Source organism: Marmota flaviventris, chromosome 1 (genome assembly GCF_047511675.1).
Source record: "Marmota flaviventris isolate mMarFla1 chromosome 1, mMarFla1.hap1, whole genome shotgun sequence".
Classification (NCBI taxonomy): domain Eukaryota; kingdom Metazoa; phylum Chordata; class Mammalia; order Rodentia; family Sciuridae; genus Marmota; species Marmota flaviventris.
This window is the reverse complement of record NC_092498.1, coordinates 148714388-148736593: the sequence shown is the minus strand read 5'-3', so window position 1 is coordinate 148736593 and position 22206 is coordinate 148714388. Positions and strand designations below refer to the sequence as shown.

At 49.8% G+C, this 22206-nt stretch overlaps 1 protein-coding gene across 1 annotated transcript in view; it reads right to left on the bottom strand.

Annotated features, from left to right (window-relative positions):
* The window catches only part of Svop (SV2 related protein), an 82731-nt gene extending 63834 nt beyond the window's left edge, over nt 1-18897 (bottom strand). The window contains exons 1-2 of the mRNA XM_027923387.2: nt 18694-18897; nt 335-495 (exon numbers count right to left, since the gene is read on the bottom strand). Coding sequence (XP_027779188.1) covers nt 335-495; nt 18694-18728 — 196 coding nt within the window. The 5' untranslated portion in view covers nt 18729-18897. The remainder of the gene's footprint in view (nt 1-334; nt 496-18693) is intronic.
* Nucleotides 18898-22206: the final 3309 nt, after the last annotated feature.

The window sequence follows — 22206 nt, the reverse complement described above, 5'->3', positions numbered from 1 at the left end:
ACCATCACCATCACCACCACCATCACCGCTATCATCATCACCATCACCACTATTACCACCATCCCCACCACCATTGTCCCCGTCACCATCCCCACACCCCCACTGCCATCCCTGCTGCTGCCATTGTCAGCAAGTGTCATGCAGTGATGTGACTGGCAGGGATTGTGATGCGACCCTGTGCTGAAGTGAGCCACGGAGAGCAGCCTACATTCCCAGTGTCACCCCTGGGCCCTCGGTGCGCCCCCCAACTGCCCTCCACGGGAACTTTCTGAAAGCGCCACCTGGGGAGGCCACCTGGACCTGGTCTGATGCCCGAGTGGCCCGGCTCGCTCACCGTCGGTGGGGTTGGCGAACTCCTTGGGCACGGCCGCCCCATCGTCCAGCTCGACCGCCTCTAGGCCCCCCCGGACCCCTTCAATCTGGACCTCATGCTCTCCCGAGGCCGCGTCGTCCTCTGACCTCGCGCTCTCGCCTGTGCGACGGAACTTCACCACCCTAGGGAAGAGAGCAGGTCCCATCAGCATGGCCAGGTCGCGTCCCCAGTGGCCTCACCGCGCGGCCCTTGGGCCCAAGACAGATGAGACGCCTTCCTCTCCTGATATGGAGAGGGGAGCAGGTGGCGGGTGGCTCTTCTATTCAGCAGGGGGAGGTGAAGAAGAGTGACAACTCCCAGTTATTCTACCAGGGCTGGTCAGTTGGCCAGGCTGCGCACTGCACAGTGCCAGGCTCTGAGACCTGAACGCTGCTGAGCAGTATAGCACGGTCACACATCGCTTCACACCGAGGACACTGCTGGGAAATTGTCACTAGGTCATTTCCTAGTTTGATGATCATGACAGAGAACACTCACACAGACTAACACAGATTCTGGGCGACACACTTGCGGAACCACCGTCACATACAAAGCCCGTCGCTGGCCAAAGGAGTGACAGGCTCTGCACCATCGTATATGTTTCAGAATCTGGACTCGCCTGCCCCTCCACGGAACACCAGCAACAATTTGGTCACCTGCGGTTTACATGAGACCACAAAAAGTTTCTTGCAGTTTTTTTTTTTTAATTTAAAGTGGATGCCAACATTTTTTAATTGAGAGAATTTACACTACAGGTCAGATTTCCAGATAGAAGGCTATTTATCTGGTCATCGGTGTTCACACTCTACAGAACTGTGGCTAGACCTAGGCAGTGGTGGCCCCTTCAAACGGGACATGTGCTCCACTATGACCACAGTCTCCTCTTCTCCAAATAATCTGCAGCCCGGAGTGTCTTTTATCACTTACCCTTACACGTGTCCTGCCTTCCTCTCTCATTGGCACTTTGCCCCATCTGTCTGGCCCAGTAAGGCATGTGAATTGAGACTCCATACACCCCACTCTCGTGAAATTCACTCCTTCAAACTTGGTGACTCTGAACAGCAGTTTCTTCCTCTGGCACTGAGAGGCAAAATTACTTGCCTCCTTCAAACTTTTTATTCCAAAATACAAAACTCGCTGGCTGCCAGCCCCTTGGTGGTGCCTGAGATAACAGCGCGGGCAGCCAGGTATGTTCAGGACCTCACGGCCTCACAGGGGAAGATGATTCAATATGTAACACTCATTTCTATCAAACTTGAAAAAAGTTTGGCGTGTCAGGGGCATGAACAGCAGAGGGGCTGTATGAGCAACAGGACAGCAAAGTTGATCAGTGTCTTAAACAGGTTAAAGAAAAAGAGAGATAGCTAGGCATGGTGGCTCACACCTGTAATCCCAGCAACTCAGGAGGCTGAGGGGGGAGGATCACAAGTTAGCCTCAGCAACTCAGGGAGACCCTGTCTCAAAATGAAAAATAAAAAGGGCTGGGGAAGTGGCTCAGTGGTAGAGCACCCATGGGTTCAATCCCAGTTCCCGAAAAAGATAGAGTGTGTGTGAGAGAGAGTGAAATCTAAATAACAATAGTGCTACTATTATTAATTCACATTATTCCATGTATTTAAGCAAAGATAACTAGTGCTCTGGCACAGAAAGTGTTTACGTCAAAGGTGCAGGGAATTTTTTTATTAATTTGTACCAGGGATAGAACCCAGGAGGGCTTAACCACTGAGCCACATCCCCAGCCCTTTTATTTTGATTTTGAGGGGTCTCATTTAGTTGCTTAGGGCCTTGCTAAATCACCGAGGCTGGCTTTGAACTCACAATCCTCCTGACTCAGCCTCCCGAGCTCCTGGGATGACAGGTGTGGGCCACCACGCCTGGCCAAGTGCAGGGAATTTGTTCTGCTTGGGAACTTCTTCTAGAAAACACAGATGAGAAATCAGAGATTATGTTAATAACTGTAGCTTTGCTCTTCATCAACAAGAAGAAATATTTGCAAGTCATCTATGTGGTAAGCATTCAATATCCAGAATATACAAAGAACTACAACTCAGCCACAGAAAAAGACGAACAGCCCAATTTAATGTCTATTTGAGTAGACATTTCTTTAGGGAAGATATGCGGCCAGGCGCAGTAGTGCACGCCTGTAAGCCCAGCGGCTGGGGAGGCTGAGGCAGGAGGATCATAAGTTTGAGGCCAGCCTCAGCAACTTAGCTAGGCCATGAGCAACTCAGTGAGACCCTGTCTCAAAATAAAAAGGGCTGGGGATGTGGCTCAGGGGTTACACGCTCCTGGGCTCAATCCCTAGTACCAAAAAAAAAAAAAAAGAGGCAGGTAAAGACCCCAGGAAGACTATGACCTTGAAGGTGTGAGGGAAAGAGATGCGGTGTCTTCAACTGAATTATGGTTGATCGGTGACAGTTTCATATGGCTCAACCTTATGCAGGACAGTAGGAGCAGAGTTATTCTCAGAGTTACCTAAGTAATTTTATATTCTAGAAATATTTCAAATTACAACTTTGTGTGTGTGTGGGGGGGAGGGGGCAGATAGGACAGGGAGCCGCTGGGCAAGGACGTGGCTTCTGTTGACATCTAGACTCAACCTGGGAGCCCTGGGTGGGAGCTGGGCACCAGGAGAGGGATGGGGGTTTCACAGGGTCAGCACCCGCTGGCCCCGTGCAGAAGGCTGACCTCCCAGGCTGGGGGGGCTGCCGTCCGCCCAGGGCATCCTCCAGGCCAGATGGCAGCGGGTAGCCATACGGGTCCACAGCGGCAGCACTGGGGGAGGAGCCAGCCCCGCAGAGGGACTCTGCCCTGGGCACCACCGTATCTGCTGCAATCAGGTTCCCAGCGCGTTATTGCACCGATTAATTCCAAAGCACTCTGCAGAGGGAGGGGTGATTAATCACTGACTTTCCCCCCAAACTTCCTAGATTAAAGCTCTCAACCCGCACATCTAGTCATTGAGCACGTGCCAAAAGCCAAGTCCTACCTGAGCCCTTTCTATAATCCCCTATTAACCTGACAACCAACCTATGGATTCCATACTATCATGATACTCATTCTGCGGACAAGGAAAAAGATGCTCAGAGAGGTTAAGGCGCCGGCCCTCGGCCACACAGCCTGCGGGAGCTGAGATTTCAGCCTGGGTGCCTCAGTTGGAGTCACTGATTCGGTGCCTCTCCCAGCATGTCTGGGGTAGGAGTGGACCCTCTCCTGAGCTGACCTGCAGGGGCACGCTTGCCAGACACGGGAATCAGGGGTACGGCTCAGTTCCAGCCCGGCTGACTGCAGTGGCCGTGCAGGGGTTCTGGAAGCCGGAGCCTCGACCCCTCAGGGCGGTTGCAGCAGATGGCCGCGCCCCACCCCCACAAGATCGGATTCAGGGCTGGGCGTTTCTAAGTCTCCAGATGTTGCTGATCTGGGAGCTGCTTCTGTGCATCAGGGCCCCCTCCCAGCCCCCCACTGGGGAGCAGTCACACAGAGGGACCTGCCAAGGGACCAGCCCTGAGAAGCCACGCCCACGGGGCTGGCTGAGCTGGGGCCCAGAGGACCGTCCCTGGGTCTGGAGCTTGCCTATCTTGCAGGGGAAGGAGATGAAGTTCCTCAGGACCGGCCTCTGCTTACAAGGCCCACCCGGCTCAACACGTGCCCAGCCAGAGCCCCGTTTGATCCAGTTTGTGTTAATTTAGGGGAGGGGATGCTGATGGACACAGGGGGCGCCTATCATCCAGCTCTCAAATACCACTGCCCACGGTTGCCCCCTCGCATTTGCCAACATCTGGGGAGTAAATGCTTCCCTGGTGGCAATTTCAAGCTACCAATGGTTAAGTAACAGGCTCCAAAAGTTCCTGAATATTTAACCATCAGTCTGCTCTCTGGCGCTAGTGTGAGAAGGTTCTAGTACATTACTGTTAAAAAAAAAAAGAAAAAGATCTCAAAACGGACTCATGCCACAACACAGAGGAACCCCCAAAACAGAGTCACACAAGCCAGTCACAAGAGGCCCCGGAGGACAGAATCCACTGACATGAAATGTCCAGGGTAGGCAAATCTGGAGAGAGGAAGTAGAGGGGTCACGGAGGGTCAGAGGCAGGGGACTGCCTGGGAGTGGGCAGCTGCTGCTTAGTGTGTCCAGGGGTTTCCTTTTATTTATTTTTTTTAATATATATTTTTAAGATGTTGATGGATCATTATTCTGTCCCTTTGCTTTTATGTGGTGCTGAGAATGGAGCCCAGTGTCTCACACATGCTGGGCAAGTGCTCTACCACTGAGCCACAGCCCCAGCTCCCCAGGGGTTTCCTTTTAAGGTGATGAAGATGTTACAAGACTAGACAGAGGTGAGGCTTGTATAACACTGAGCCCGTGTTACATCACCAAATGTACATGCTAAAAAGGTTAAAAAAGGTTAAAACGATATGTTGGAGGACTTGGGGGACGGGGAGTACCAGAGATTGAACTCAGGGGCACTCGACCACTGAGCCCCATCCCCAGCCCTATTTCATAATTTATTTAGAGACAGTGTCTCACTGAGTTGCTTAGCGCCTCTCTTTTGCTGAGGCTGGCTATGAACTCGCGATCCTCCTGCCTCAGCCTCCTGAGCTACTGGGATGACAGGCGAGCACTACTGCACCAGGCTAAAATGATACATTTTATGTTGTGTGTATTTTGCCATCTAGAAAGAAAAGGAAACGAAACTCCTCAACTCTTGGCACTGCCAGGGACGTTAGTGGAATTCATTTAGCCAACACGTATTAATTGAGCACCTGCTTTGTGCCAGGCTCAAGGGTGCTGCTGGGATTATGAGGTGAGCCAACTACTCAGACTCCTGCCTGCAGTGCTCACCCTCTCCTGGGAGGGGACAGGGGTTAAAACATAGTTAGCCATCTGCCAGCTGGTGGCATACACAGGCGGTCCAGCTACTGGGGAAGCTGAGGCAGGAGGATCACTTCAGCTCAGGAGTTCTGGGCCAGCCCAGGGGAAGGGAAAAAAATGTATACCTGCGGAGAGAAAGAGGAGCACCATGCAGGTGTCTTGCACGTGGTGAGAGATCCTGTGTATATAAAAGGCTCCCGTTGAGAGAAGGTGACATTCCAAGTCTGGAACCCACTAAGTAAGGGGTGATGTGAAACAGGCTTCAGAGGGGGAACCCCAGTGAGCAAGGGCCCCGACCCGAGGAGCAGCCCCCAAATAAAAAATATCCATAGTTCCCTCCCCCTTGGTATGCACAGAGGACGGAAAGGTGGAGAACACTTCGGGGAGAGAAGGGAACTAATATCTACCCACATCCTCAATTTGTTTTTAAGGATGAAGGGAAGGCCCATGGACCGCCCCTGACTCAGGGTAACATCCCAGAAGGGCAGGACACTGTGGCCCGACCCCCTCCTGGAGGACTCCGGCTAGCGCGTCCTCCCTGCAAGGACCATCCACGGCTCCCTACTTCCTTCTGGGACCGAGAGCGACCACGGTGGCCTTTTTGGAAGGTAATGTGGGATGTCTTTGCCAATCTCACTGCGCCCACCCAGAATTGTCCTGCGCTGGCAATTCCTTAGAGGGACAGAGACAAGACGGCACGCGCTGGCTGGACCATGGGACAGGGACAGATGGGGTGGGTCACGAGCCAGGCCCGGGGCTCTGTGCTCCGTGTGGACCATGTCATTGGCTCTTCTTCTCTCTCGCTGTGTCCTCTCCACAGATGAGGACCCCTCAGCACGGAGGAGCCGGGAGCTTGCCTGAGGTCACCCGAGAAGTGGCTTAAGCCAAGCTTTGGCCAAGCTTCCTGACTTCAGAGTCCCCACTCCAGCCACCCTGCTGTGTCCTGTCCTGCTGCCACCATGCTGCTTTGGTTGGCCTTGGTTGTCACAGTACAAAAACGAGGGACAATCATCAGGAGGGGAGCAATCACATTATGGCCCATGTGTTAAGAAAATGCGTCATGAATCCAAGAGCCAAAGGCGTGACTCCCTGAGTGTCCCCAGGCAGATGAATGGAGTGACAAAATGTGGCTTCTTCATATAATGGAATATTATTCCCTGCTAGAAATACAGGATTTTTTTTTTTTTTTTTTTAGTACTAGGGATTGAACCCAGGGCTGCTTCACCACTGAGCCACATCCCCAGCCCTTTTTGTATTTTATTTATTTATTTTTAAAATATTTATTCTTAAGTTTTAGGTGGACACAATATCTTTATTTTATTTATTTATTTTTTATGTGGTGCTGAGGATCGAACCCAGGGCCACAGTGCTAGGCGAGCGCTCTACCACGGAGCCCCGTCCCCAGCCCCTTTGTATTTTATTTAGAGACGCTGGTCTCACGGAGTTGCTTAGGGCCTCGCTAAGTTGCTGAGGCTGGCTTTGAACTTGGGATCCTCCTGCCTCAGCCTCCTGAGCCGCTGGGATTACGGGGGTACGCCCTGTGCCCGTCTGAATCAAGGAAAATTTGACACATCCCTGAACCTTGAAGGCACCTTTTCTTAGGGAAATAAGTCAGACACAAAAGGTCAAGGTCCAAATGTGATTCCTTTCATAGGAGGGGGACTCTAGAGTAATCAAATTCAGAGACAGAAAGCTGAAGAGTGGTCCCCAGGCCTGGGGGAAGACGAGGAATGGGGAGTCGTGCCCATCGTGAAAGATGGAAAGACTCTGGGGAGGGGTGTAGAGAGGGCGGCACAGCACTGCTGAGGGTGTTTAGATGCCTCTAATGTTTAAATCTGTGAAGATGTCGATTTCATGTATTTTTTCCATAAAGAACACACACACACACACACAAGCTGATCCAAAGGCCAATGGGGAGGAGCGCTGAGGTCTGTTATGAGATGTGCTAGAACACGGTCCTGAGACTTGGTCCTTGCTACCCAAGGACTTCACTGTGGGCTGAATCAGAGGCCCCGACACCCCTAGGAGCTTGTCAGACATGCAGTCTCAGTCCCCAACAGACCTACTGACTCGCCATCTGCACCTTTTTTTGGGGGGGGGCGGAGTGAACTCAGGGGCACTCAACCCCTGAGCCCCATCCCCAGCACTATTTTGTGTTTTATTTAGAGACAGGGTCTCACTGAGTTGCTTAGGGCCTCACTTTTGCTGAGGTTGGCTTTGAACTGGCGATCCTCCTGCCTCAGCCTCCTGAGCCACTGGAATGACAGGCAAGCGCCACCGCACTGGCGCCATCTGCATCTTAACTATACCCAGAGCAGTTTGCAAGCAGCTGAAGTCCATCCAATCCCTTCTAGAAAGACGCTCCTGAGAAGTCAAAGACAGTTGTCATTTCTCTCTTTCTCCTGGGGAGGAGGACTGGATGGGAAAAAGGAATCTTGAAGGAAGTGACATTTTCTGCCTTTTCTTTTGGGACCATCAGGAATATCCAACATTTTAAACCGAGGCATCCATTGCATTTATTATCAATATATGAATAACAGCAGGGACGATTCGCTGAGCCCTCGTTCCTCCTGTGGCTCTGTGCTGAGCATGTTTACAGGGACCACGTAACTAGGGCTAGTAGGACCCGACGCCAGGTTTGAGCTTAAAGAACCAACCCGAGCACCGTGGGCAGCGAGCCCGCACTGGCCGCCCTCCCACCAGCCTCCTTAAGGTCCCCTCTCCACCTTGACCTCCACGACCTCAGCAAATGTGCCTCTGAGCAGCCGGCTCGGCCCCCTGCAGGCTCTGTTCTGGCAAACCGCCGGCTTGGAGCCAGGGCGACATTGCTTATTGAGGCCTGTCTTCAACACAGCACTAAAAAGAGACCTGTGACACTAAAGGACGCTCAGGCTACATCTTGAATCCGTTGGGTTCCTAAAAGTATTCATCAATGACACGGGCCGAGACTTGCCCGGGGAGAAAAGAATGGAAAATGAAAGAAGAAGGAAATGGCGGTGGCATATGTCACCTACCCGAGGGCTTCTACAACAGCCGGGCGCACATATTTCTTGGCACTGGTGATACGTGTCACATATAGAGCTGATAGTTTACCAAAATAGCCGGGAACATTCACTTTACATAATTTTGCTCTGTCGGGGAGAGAACTTGAAGAAAAAGCTGTCAACTTAAGAGGTCTTGTTTACCCCCTCAGGATCTCAAATTAGGTCCTGTGACTCGATTGGGGTATTGAGATAAGGAAGTTTTTCTCTTTTCATTGGAATTTCTGGACTGGATTCCTTGAGTTCATGGCTCTATTTGTTGGAAAAAGTAGCTCACACCCAACTGTGACTGTCACGGAGACAGGTGATCAACCTAGGAAAGGAGAGAACCCAGTTCTGGCAGACAGACTAACGTGGGCTTGAATCTCCCTACTTATGCCATGTAGTTGCTGGGTGACCCCGGGTGGGTTACTCCACCTCTCTGAGTTTCCAATTTGGTGGTTTTAAGTGCGGATGGTAATTCCCACCTCCCAGGGCCGCTATGGAGAATGAAGAAGTCACTGTCTGGAGTGTCGTGGAGAAACTGGCCCAGCTGTTCGGCTAAGTGTTTACTGAGGACTGACTATGTGCTGGGTGCTGGGAGGAGGCACATAGTGGGACAAAGTGGTCTTGGTCCCTGCCCTTATGAAGCAGGTGCTCCAGGTGGGCAGGTGGTGGGCACGCAGGGAGAGACAAACCCAAATCTGTGCATTTGTAAATGAATGTTCCAGAACAGGAAGGAAACTGGGGGTGGTGAGGAGCAAGATGAAGGACCACTGGAGATGGACCCAGAGAAGAGTTCCCCGGGAAGACGGAGGTCCAGGGGACAAGGACGGTGACACCCGCAGTGGAGAGAACAGCTAGCCGAACGGCCAGGGGGTGGACCGAGGAGCAGAGGTCGGAGAGGTGCTGGACCGTGCCGCGCTCCAGAGAGCTCATCCCGAGACGGAGGAGAGGGCACTTGGCGGTTTTAAGCATCAGTGACAGAGAGGAAGGAAGGTGACCAGAGTCGGGCACACTGTCCCACAAGAGGGTGACAGAGGGTGACAGTGTTAGTTTAGCACTGTTTGGCACGGCTAGTCGGAATGATTTCAGCAGGGTCGGGGCCCCGGGGTGCGCAGGCTCACAGTGCCTGGTTTCGGGGTGATTAGGGCAGGTGGGGTGTGACCTGGACCTTGAAAGCCCGCCCTTCAGGTGCCCGATAAGGGAGGTGGTTGGGGACAGGGACCTCTGGGGACATGAGCTAGTGTGCATTTCAAGACACACTGGCCCATGAGCCGCTGGCCACCTCTGAGAACTAACTGACCCTGGAAGGAGCTTCGGGGCATCTCTGGAACCGGACACCTACTGAGGGGTGAGGTCAGATGCCCCGTGCGCCGAGCGGCAGACCCTGCCAAGGTCACTCACCCGCAGACTTGGGAGGCCCCTTCCCCACAAGGCCACAGGGCGGATCTGCATGGTTCAGGGGGGGTCCTCTCAGGGGCTGGACCTCCGTCTTCATTACCTGAGGTTCTGGACCATGAAAGAAGGGGCTTGTTCAATGTGCACCCCCAAGAACAGAGCCTGAACTTGTGGGTATCGGAGAGAAGGGAGCAGATTTCAACTCAAGGATGGAGCCTTCCCAGATCCAAAGTCCAGAGATGAAAAGGGTGGTCTTGGGAGGCAGGGGACTCCCCTTCTTGAGAGCCATCCTCGTGAGACCAGGAGTCACCCAATGTGACCTGTATGCCTGGCTTCAGCCTGCCCAGCCCGAGCCTGAGGACTGGGAGCCACCTTCAGAGCCCCCGAGAGGTGCCATTAATACCTTGGGTTTACAGATAAACAACCGGGTTATTTCGATGATCCCGGGTCCCCTAGAGAGTTCATAGTGTCCTGGGACCTGGCCCAGTAGCTGGAACACCTGTGGTCTTAGCCAATCAGCCAGGGCTCCTCTGATGGCAAGGACAGCCCCAGGGAGGGGTACAAGGTGGCTTCCTGGGCCACGCTCCAGGCTTGGTGTCTTCACATCTCTGCGGAGTTGGGCTCTGGAATCTGAGTTTTCATAAGACGGTGACAAGTGGCCACAGGACTTTTAAAGTCACCGCTTGTTGCCCTCCCGCTCCGAACTGGGGAGATGGACTAGGAGAGGTCGGATGTCACGTCCTTTAAGGTCCCTTCTGCTCCTGAGTGCCCAGAAGTCTATGATTCATGGCGATTCTCGCTCCCTGTGGATTCTGTGGATTTGTATTTTCCCGCCTCCGGCATCGACCTCAAAAGCAACGGCCTCATTATCCAGATAATGGCCCACTAGCCGACAGAAGGTAATGATCCCAAATAAATAACAGTGACCGTTCACAGAGCCCTGAGCATGTGCCGGGAGGGAGCTGTGCTGAGCAGGTCAGCAGCATCGATTGAAGGAAAATGTTCGCCCTGATAAGGGGGGTCCCATTGCCACCCCACCTCACAGATGATGACACTGAGGCCCAGAGTAGACAAGTAACTCACTTCCTGCCCTCGCTCCTGGAACTTGGTCTTTTGCTAAGGGAACAGCCATGGATCATGGAAGAAGCACGTGTTGCCAAGGAAATGGTGCCGGGGATGGGTGGCCGTGACCCTGAATGGAACCAGGCGCCCATCGCAGGGTTTACACCCTCAGTCTTTTAGAGCTGAAAGTGCCCTTCAAGGTGACCCCGCCGAGCTGAATGCACTGCCCAAGATCTCGGGCAATGACTTACATGCAGATTGTACCTCCACCTGTGCTGGGGCGGACCCCAGGGCCTTGGTATGCTTCACGGCGCTCCCCACCGAGCCATCCCCTCAACCCTGACCTCCGTAGTTCCTGTGGACAGCCCAGAGAAGACCCCACGGCTGGTGCTCGAAAGCCACTGTCAAGGTCAACGGGCCCTGAACAACCCTCCCTAAGACCTAAGGGGTCTCTTTGCAAAACAGACTTTCTTTGGCCCCAGAACTGTATCCCCTGGTGTGAAGCTGCCGGAATGAAATGTGAATGTGTTTGGAATGAAGGGGTGAGTCTCAGGGGAATGGCAGCCAACAGGAAGTCTCCTGGGTGCCTTTGCCACCTACCCTAGTCTGTGTCTCTGTGCAGCAGTCTCTCAGTTAGAAGAAACAGAACCTGAGTCTAACTCTTTGAGAACTCGAACACAATCCTTTCCCTGGTTCACCTGGACCCAAAGAATTTCCCTGGGGCAATTTCAGAAATAATAATCATGTAATTAATGATGTATTATTCACAATAGCAAAAACATGGGATCAACTCATGTGTCCAACAGTAGATGAATGGATAAAGAAACTGTGGTATCTGTATTCAATGGAATATTATGCAGTCATAAAAAGGAAGGAAATCTTATCATTTGCTGCAATATGGACAAACCTGGAGGACTTTGTGTTAAATGGAATAAGCCAAACACTGAGAGACAAATATAGCATGCTCTTATTCAAAGACAAAAATCTAAAAGAATTGAACTCATAGAAGGAGAATATTGGCTTTCAGGGGCTTAGTGGGTGGGGGTTTTAAGAGATGTTACATAAAGGGAACAAAATTTCAGTTATACAAAAGATAGAAATTCAAGAGCTCTGTCGTACAACATGGTGACTACAGTCAATGACGATAATCCATAGACCTGAAAATTGTTAAGACAGTGCATTTTAAGTATTCTCAGTTCCCAAAAATAAGCACACGAGGTAAGACACATATTAAATGACTTAGCCATTTGGTAATATATTACATATTCCAAAACAACATGTTGTACATCATGTATGATTTTGTCAATCAAAAATATTAAGAGTCACGTAAACAGTAAGTCAAATTGCCATTCTCCCAACCTCCCCCACTTTTTGGGGGGAGGTATCAGGAATTAAACCCAGGGGCACTCGACCACTGAGTCACATCCCCAGCCCTTTTTATATTTTATTTAGAGACAGGGTCTCACTGAGTCGCTTAGGGCCTCACTAAGTTGCTGAGGCTGGCTTTGAACTCGCGATCCTCATGTCTCAGCCTCCAGAGCTGCTGGGATGACAGGCGTGAGCCACCAAGTCAGGCCATCGGAACCATTCTTGAGCATGCAGTTCTGTGGCATTGAGTATATTCACACTACTCACATTATTACACAACTACCACCACCATTCATCTCCAGAACTCACTTCATCTCACAAAACCTAAACTCCATACCTACTCAGTATTAACTCCCCATCCTCTCTTCCCCGCACCAGACCCTGGCAGCCACCTTCTATTTTCTGTATCTAGGAATGACTCTCGGTACCTTGTACAGTGTTTGTCCTTTTGTGACTGGCTTATTACACTTAGTGCAATGTATTCAAGCTTCGTCCAGGCTATAGCGTGTGTCAGAATCTCCTTCTTTTTAAAGGCTGCATAATATTCCTTCACATGGATATGCCACGCTTTGCTCACCTATTTATCTGTGGATGGACAGAAGCTGTCTGCACGTTTTGGCTATTGTGAATGACACTACTGTGAACATGGGTGTGTGAATAGCTCCTACTACCCCAATTTCGGTCCTGTGGGGTATACAGTTCTCCCTCATTATCTGCAGGGTCCAGGACCCTCCATGGACATCCACATCAGTGGATGCTCAATCCCTTCATTTGAAGTGGTGTCGTATTCGCATAGACTACACGATCCCCGACACCTTTCAAGCCCCTCTGGACTACTTACAATGTCTAGGACAAAGTGAATGCTAGGTAAACGTTGCTATGCTGTGTTTTATGGAGTGATAACAAGAAAAAGAGTCCGTACGTGTTCAGTACAGACACGATTTTTTTTCCAACCGTTTTTGGTCCATGGTTGGTTAACCCACGGATGTGGAACCCACAGATATGGAGGGCTGATTGTATACCCAAAAATGGTGTGGCTGGATCATACAGAATTCTGTTTTTAATTTCTTCCCAGCATCTGGGATTAAACCCAGGGGCCCCTTACCATTAAGTCGCATGCCTTGCTCTTTCTATTTTTTAAAATTTTGAGACAAGGTCTTGCTAAGTTGCCGAGGTTGGCCTCACACTTGCAATCCTCCTGCCTCTGCCTCCCGAGTAGCTAGAATGACGGTGTGTGCCACTCGCCTGGCTTGTTTTTAGTTTTCTGAGGAGCCTTCATAGAGTTTCCCCTAGCAGCCACACCAAATATTGTCTGCGTCTACCAACAGTGAGCGAGAATTCCATTTCTCCACATCCTTCCCCCCACCCTACCCCAACCCCTGCTATTTCCTGGTTGGGGCTGGTCTGAGTTTAGTTTGGGGTTTTAGTGTGAGTCAGGGTCCACAGGGTAGGCTTCTGGGGGAAGGTGGCATCTGAGACCCAGTGAAGGAGAAGCAGAGTTCTCCGGGCAGGCGAAGGGTGCTGCTGAGGCAGGAGCCTACCTGGCCTCTTTTGGGAACAGCAAGGAGGCCAGATTGGGAGGCCTGGTGGGAGGGAGTGTGGGAGGAAGGGGGGAAGATGGGAGCCATGGGAGGGTTTGGAGCAGGGAGGGCTATGCTGCTCCAGCCGCTGTTGACAGTGGACTCTAGGGCCAGGGACGTAACAGGGAGACCACTGCGGTCAGTCCTGGTGAGAGAGCATGGGGACTCGAACCAGGAGATCACGGTAGAGGCAGAGAGAGGCTCGGAGTACCAGGTGACGCTGGCAGGCAGGACCAACAGGCGAGGGGGAGAGAGGGGTCTAAGTGGACCAAATGGGCAGGATGGTGTGACCATCAGGTACAGTTGGGAGTTGCTGAAAGAGGAGAGGGGAGGAGAGGTCAAGAGTTCAAGTTCAAACGTGCACCTTCACATCACATCCAACATGGTTCTGCAAGGGAGTCCAGAGCGTCAGGGGCTCGACTGCCCAACCAAGCTGACGACGATCAGAGGAACAGACCGAGGGTGGACCAGCACCTCCCCTGAGCCCTGACCTTGAGCCAGACCCGGTGCTGACAGCTTCCCGGCAGTCATCTCCCCGGGCCTCACAACAGGGAGACCAGGAGCAGGCAGCAGATAGCTGGAGCTCCTGTCTTCACAGGTGAACACCAGCCTTGGGCAGAGGAAGTCACTCACCCAAGGCCACCAAGATGGCCCTGGTGGAGCTGGGCTCTGACCCGATCCCATGTTTCACTTCTGTTACTGGTTAGGTCCAGCAGGAGTTGGGGGGAGGTTCACTGAGATCCGCAACTTAAGCTCCATCGCGAAAGAGGATTCGTGAGAAAGGAGAGGGAGGGTGAGGTCCCTGCTGTCCTCTGCAGTCGTCCCTTGAGTCACTGCTTCATTAGACTCCACTGGCCGATCCTGAGACACACCAAGTGCTGTTCCTCTTTAGGGCTTTCACCCATATTTCCCCCTCCATGGGAAATACTCATACTTTTTTTTTTTTTTTTGGTACCGGGGATTGAACCTAGGGGCACTTTACCACTGAGCCACATCCTCAGTCCTTTTATGTATTTCATTTTGAGACAGGGCCTCTATAGGTTGCCCAGGGAGGCCGTGAACATACTATCCTCCTGCCTCGGCCTCCTGTGTCACTGGGATTATGGGCGTGTGCACCACTGTGCCTGGCTCATCCTGGGGGCTCAACTCAAATGTCACTTCCTCAACGAGGCCTTCCCTGATCCTCCAGAACAAGCCTCCTTGCACTGTGTAGTGAGAGCTCTTCAGACAATTCTCATAACTATTTGTGCCACGAGGTGTTCAGTGTCCACCTGGTTCACCAGAGCAGTGCTGGTCAACAGAATTTGGGAAATTGCTGCAACTACAGGAATGTTCTAGACTTAGGCTGCTCAAAACAGTAGCGACTAGTCACTTGTAGCCATTAAGCTTGTGAAATGACAGCCAGGTACGGTGGTGCACACCTGTCATCCCAGCAGCTGGGGGGGCTGAGCCAGGATCCCAAGTTCAAAGCCAGCCTCAGCAACTTAGTGAGCCCCTAAGCAACTTAGCAAGACCCTGTCTCTAAAATATATATATATATATTTAAAAGGGCTGGGAATGTGGCTCAGTGATTGAAGGCCCCTGGGTTCAATCCCTGATATCAAAAGGGGAAAAAAAAATATAAGCATGTGAAATGATTGAGGGACTTATTTTTACATAGTATATTATGCTATTAAATATTTCACATGAATTACATAATTGAAACTAATTTAGGCTTCAACTTAAATAACCACAGTTAGCTGACAGCTACCATATCAGACACTGCAGCTCTAGACTGTGATATCCTTAAGGGCAAGGACCATTCTGTCTTTTTTTTTTTTTTTTTTTGGTACCAGGGATTGAACTCAGGGGCACTGGACCACTGAGCCCCATCCCCAGCCCTATTTTGTATTTCATTTAGAGATGGGATCCCACTGAGTTGCTTGGCGCCTCCCTTTTGCTGAGGCTGGCTCTGAACTCACGATCCTCCTGTCTCAGCCTCCCGAGCCACTGGGATGACAGGCGTGCGCCACCTCACCCGGCCCATTCTGCCTTATTTAGCTGTAGAATCCTTTGCACCAAGGATGGTACCCAAGGAATCCATCCATCCATCCATCCAACTATCCACCCATCCATGCATGGATGTGGTCTGAAAAACTTGCTTTCAAGAAATCATTCTAGAAAAGAGAGACCTAAAAAGAAGTCTGACTTACACAAGGGCACATAATAAGGCAGAAGTGGATATAAAAAAAACTCTCAGCTGCCTGAATCTTCTGTACATGATCCCGTCCCCGAGTGAATAGCAGGTGGAAGACAAGGGTTACTTGCAGTCTCAAATGAACCACTCCAGAGCGGTGTGAAGGTGCCCCCAAATGCAAGGAAGGACTGTTTTCTTAGGCACCTTATCCCCTTTCCCCCCTTCCCATAACCCCATAAACTACTTAGTGGCTTATAATCTATTAACACTTGGCCTCCCACAGGACCGAGTCTGCTCCAAAGTCCACTCTTGCCAACCCTCTCTGAGGCACTCTGAATTTTTTTTTTAACCATATTGCTCTCAGGAAATCTGTTGCCTGCAATCTGTGCATAATATATGTAGGGTGTGGTTTAAAAAACATCTAAGTCGTGATTTGTAACCCACTCAGATTCGCACAGCTGTTTCTTTAGCTTACTCTTTTTTTATATATATAAATTGAGGTCAGCACATTTCAGGACTAATTTTGACTTCATTCAAATGTAGTTTGGGGTTTTCAAAGTACAATTTGGGGAGTCCAGCATTAGTGAACCTAGAGATTTTATTTTTTATAAATGATTTTTCAGATGTAATAATAGCAATAGCTGGTAAGGTGTTGGGTGCTTTGTAATCAGCCAAGCATTGAGCGTTTTTTATCTTATTTGATCTTTATAATAATTCTAGGATTCAAGTATTATTATGATATACATATTTTTTGGGGGTGCTGGGGATTGAACCCAAGACTTGGGCATACCAAGCATGAACTCTATCACTGAGCTACACTCCCTACCCCAAGATAGTGATTTCTATACCCAGATGGGAAGTGTCAGGGTCAGGAGTTGAACCCAAGTCTGTCTGCTCAGAGCCAATGTTCCCTCACAGTATACAATTTGACCTCTCTAACAGACATTATGTCTATCAAACATCAGAAAGGGGAGGGGGAACGTGAAGGGGGGAAGATGGTAGAAATGAAATGTACATTATTACCCCTACGTATGGGTATGACTTCATGAATGGTGTGACTCTACATCATGTACAACCAGAGAATTGAAAAGTTGTGCTCCATTTGAGTTCTTTAAAAAAATAAAATTATTTTTAAAAAATTCAGAAAGAATAATCAAGAAACAACTCTGGGAATAGAACTGGGGTTTGGGAAGAGGGAGAATCACTTTTCATTCTAGTGTTTCTCTCTGAGCTTTACTATATTTATATATGTTATATAATCTATGCATATTTAAAACCAAATTAATTTTTTATTTTCAATAAGTAAAAAGCCTCTTCCTATTTTTACTCTGTGTGTGTGCGTGTGTGTTGCTGGGGATCAAATGCAGGGCCTTGTGCCTCCCCAGCAAGTGTTGCTCCATGAGCTCCACCCCCACACCTATTTTTACTCCTTTTAAATTGAGCATAGAATTGTTATGATGATATCTCTATATTAGTAGATTAAATATACATACATCTTCTGCAAAGTTCACATGTTCTGACATCGTTTGAAAACGTATCCCATTAAATCTGGAGTTCCAATATATATCCTTATTCCAAATACCATGATTTTTCTTTCCATTTTTTGAACCATCTTTTACTTTAGGATAATAGTTTGGTTTTTGACCACGCTGTTTATTTCCAATGAAAGTGGAATGTTTTCCTTGAGCGACTTGCACTCAGACATTTACATTTTTATATATAGTCACATATCGACCTCTGGACCTTATAACTAGGCATCCTTCAGCATTTATGAAATAAGGCTATATATTCATAAGCCATGAGATTTGTGGACCAATTAATAAGCTCAAATTCTAAATTAATAAAAATTTTACATGAAAATTAATTTTACACTGATTAAGAAGGAAACATTACAACCCCTTTCAGTACTCTGAGCCTCAGAGAGCTGTATCAGTCACACTAAAAGTCACTTGGGAGAATTCCTGGGTAGCTCAGAGGAGAATACACACCATTTTTTAAAGAAAATACACTCATGCTAACCATCACGTAACCTTTCCATGCTTCTACCATCCAAACGGCCAGTGATTCTAAAAATCAAAACAAAACCCTCAGAAATGTTCTTTTTAAGGACTCCTCTCCTACTCTTGGAATTTGCTTAAAACGCCTCACCCTCTGCAGCAGGAAAAATCCCTAAGCCCCTCTGCAAGGCCCTAGCCTTCCCATTGCTTGGTGCACGGTCCCCCAAGATCCCTGGAACAAATGTGGTATCCCTGAAAAATTCCGATCCTCAAAAAGAATGCCTGCCGGATGTCTCCAGGGTGAGTCCCACTCTAGCTGTGACATGTCTTTCATTCAGAAGGCGGCAGAGGCTTGGGCGACAGTGCCCACAGCCCTCTTCATTCACACACGCCCCACGAACCACAGGACTCTGACCAGAGCCTCTCCTCTGGGAAGGAGCCCTGGCTTCTCAGAAACCGGCCTGCGACCTCCTCTCCCGGCTTCCCACGACACCTTGCAGGAACCGCGGGGACCTCGCGGCGTCGCAGGGCTGGGGAGGACCGCTGTCACGGCACGGACCCATCCGTGCAGCCCCATTCCCCCGCAGCAGCGGTGACAGCAGAGACCTCAGCCTCCCTGGAGCATCCGGAGCGAGTCAAGGAGAAAACCCGAGCCCGCGGCTGGCTCTGGGCAGCGGCTGCCAGCGCAGGAAACGGACTGAGTCAGGGACAGCGCTCGGGGCTGCGGGGAAGGAAAATGGCTCGTCTCCTCGGGCCTCTGCGCTCCGCCGAGCGCGCTCCCCCTCCACCCTGAAGCCCCGCGGACAGGTCCCCGCCGCAGGTTTCGCGGTGACCCCCCTGCCCGCGCCCGGGCCCGGCACTCACGGCAGCTGCCTGAGCTGGAACAGGTCCTCCTCCATGTCCGCGCTGCGCCAGGACCAGCCCTTCTCATGGCCCTTACATGGTCGTGGCGACGGCGAGGGCGCGGGGTGTCGGCGCCGGGAGGCTTCCTCCCTCTCCCTCGGGCGGCAGCTGCTCGGGGGAGGGAGCCGCCGGGGACCGGCCCACGAGACAAAGCCACCGCCGCCGCCGCCACCGCCACCGGGAGACCGCGGCCGGGTGGGCGGAGAGGCGCGGGCGGAGGGCGGGGCCAGCGGCGAGGGCGGGGGCGGGGAGCGCGGGGAGGCGCAGCCTGCGGCGGGGCGGCGCGGGACCCCTGCGCTCCCCGCCCCGGACCAGGGCGCACCGCCTCTCCACGCCTTTATTTGCAGGGATGCATCGATGCGGTCACGATTGCATGCATTCTCGAAGCCCGGGTTGCTATAATAAATGCAGGGTAGGATTTCTTTTTTAAACGTATCTACTCATTTAAGCACTGGTTTATGGAGCACCTGCTGTCTGCCAGGCATGGCGATAGGCACGTAGTGTGTGATGGAACAAATTGGATGGATCCTTGTCAGCGCGGAGCTGAAGATCTAGGGGGGGTAATGTGTGTTTAGCCTGCCAAAGGCCACGCACGCATTCATTCCACAAGCTTTTGGGGGCGTTTCTACAGCCTTGGCTCTGCGGGGTCCCTGCCCTCAAGGTTCTTCTAGTTGAGTTCAGAGTTCCCCCTCCCACTAGAATTCCTGCCTCCCCTTATAACTCAAGCTCCATGAACTTTCAAGGATGCGTCTTAAGCACCTAGAACAGCGCCTGGCTCACAGAAGGTGCTCAGTGAACATGTGTGGAGTGAATGGTTCTCAGTTCAGGTTACACAGAAAAATCTCTTGGCTTCATCCCAAACCGGATGGACCCAACTCTCTGGAGGTGGGGCCAGAGCCTGGGTATTTTTTTTAAAAGCTCACCAACAGCCCAGAGTGAAAACCTCTGGTCTAATGTGAATAAATGAAGAGAAAAGAAATTACACAACAGGGAAGGACAAATGACCTGTGATGGTCACTGTCAGGATGTATGAGATGGAAGAAGGGATGGGAGCACCTAGGGCAGCAAAGAAAGAGGAAATTTTTTTTTTCCCTTCAGGGTTGCCAAATTGGGATGAGAGGGTATCTCAAGAAACTGATCCAAGAACTAGAAACAGTTTCACATCAAATGCATGTCAGAATTTCACACTGAGTCCAAAAAACGAAACCAAAAAACGACAAACAAAACAAAACAACAAGTACCTTGAAAATCCATCCAGGGTGGGGTGCATTGCAGACACACGGGAAGGTGCCCCACCTACATTGTTCACATTGATCTTAGCAACAATCCTCTGGAACAGGATTGCAGTTTTACAGATGAATAAACAATTCTTACAGAGGGAAAAAAATCCCTTGTTCAAAGCCACCCAGACAGATAACAGTTGATCTGAAATCAAAACCCAATCGGTCTCCAGAAACTGAACCCTTCAGTGGTAGGCTCTCTGAGATTCTCTAAAGAGATCATCCTTCATGGATATAGTAGGAGAAATTTGAGTTGATGAAACATTGGATAGCTCGAAATAAGCTGAATGTTGGGAAAACCAATTAGGAAGTGGTACTGAAACACCTATTATTATTAATCCAGCAAATATTAATTGAGAAACATCTAGGTGTCTGACACAGTGATAGTTTGTAGCAACTTATCATGGCTACTTCTGACCTCATACTTGAGTGCCAATCACAGCTTTTCCCACTCCTACTCATTTCTAAAGGAATCTGCCCCACCTTAACTGAGACCTGCACCTGCTCTCCCATGACGCTCAGCCAAGGTGACTGGCTCAGAAGGGGGATTCTAACCCAAAGACATCCAACCCAGACAGTTGTCAGTAACCATTTTTGCATAGCTGGGAAAAGTGGGCAATCTGGTACCTTTTTCTTTTTTTTTTCATTTACCTTTGTCTTTTTGATGTGGAGTCTTCCTATGCTACCCGAGCTGTTCTTGAACTTGTGGGCTCAAATGATCCTCCTGCCTCAATCTCCTGAGTGCTGGGAATCATGGATTCTAATGTCTCTGAGTTACTATGTAACTCAGCCATTTCACAACTATATGTATTCTTCAAAGAATTGAAAGCAAACACTCAAGCAGATCCTTGCCCACCAATGTTTTAGCAACATCATTCACAATAGCCAAAGGGTGGAAAGAACTCAAATGAACCCCAGCAGATGCATGGATAAACAAAATGTGCTTTATACACACGAAAGTTATTCAGTTGTATAAAAGAATGAAGTTTTAAATAACCCAGTCAATAAATGGGCTAGGGATCTGAACAGACACTTCACAGAAGAAATACAATCAACAAATATATGAAAAATGTCCATCATCTCTAATAATTAGAGAAATGCAAATTAAACTACACTGAGATTCCATCTCATCTATTCAGAATGGCAATTATCAAGAATACAAGCAACAGTAAATGTTGGTGAGGATGTGGGGGAAAACGGCACACTCACACATTGCTGGTGGAACTGTAAATTGGTACAACCACTATGGAAAGCAGTATGGAGATTCCTCAGAAAACTTGGACTGGAACCACCATTTGACCCAGTCATCCCACTCGTCTGTTTAATACCCAAAGAACTTAAAACCAGCATATTACAGTGACACAGCCACATCAATGTTTACAGCAGCTCAATTCACAATTGTTAAACTATGGAACCAAGCTAGATGCCCTTCAACATACAAATGGATAAAGAAACTGTGGTATATATACACAATGGAATATTACTCAGCCTTAAAGAAGAATGAGATTATGGACTTTTCAGGTAAATGGATGGAGCTGGAGAATATCATGCTAACCAAAATAAGCCAATCCCAAAGAACCAAAGGCTGAACGTTTTCTCTGATACGTGGATGCTAATTCACAGTAAGGTGGGGGCCAGGGAAGAATAGAGGTACTCCGGATTAGACAGAGGGAAGTGAAGGGAGGCCAATCCATAAAGACAGAGAGTAGGTTAGGAGCCACCAAGGGCTGCGGGGAGAGAAGAATGGGAATTATTTAAAGAGTACTGAGGAACTGTGCTCCATGTGTGTAATATGAATTGTAATGCATTCTGCTGTCATATATAACAAATGAGAATTAAAAGAAAAGAAAAACATTGCTTGTCTAAATAAACTTGTCTATTTAAAATCTAAAAAAAAAATACAGAGTTTCTGTTTGGCGCAATGAAAGAGTTACGGGAATGCATAGCGTGGCTGGTTAGACAACGTTGTGAATGTTCATTATACCATGGAATTGTACACTTAAAAAACTGATTAAAGGAGCTGGGCGTGAGGGCGCACGGCTGACATCCCAGAGGCTTGGGAGGCTGAGGCAGGAGGATCGTGAGTTCAAAGCCAGCCTCAGCAATGGCGAGGCGCTAAGCAACTCAGAGAGACCCTGTCTCTAAATACAATACCAAAAAGGGCTGGGGATGTGGCTCAATGGCTTAGTGACAC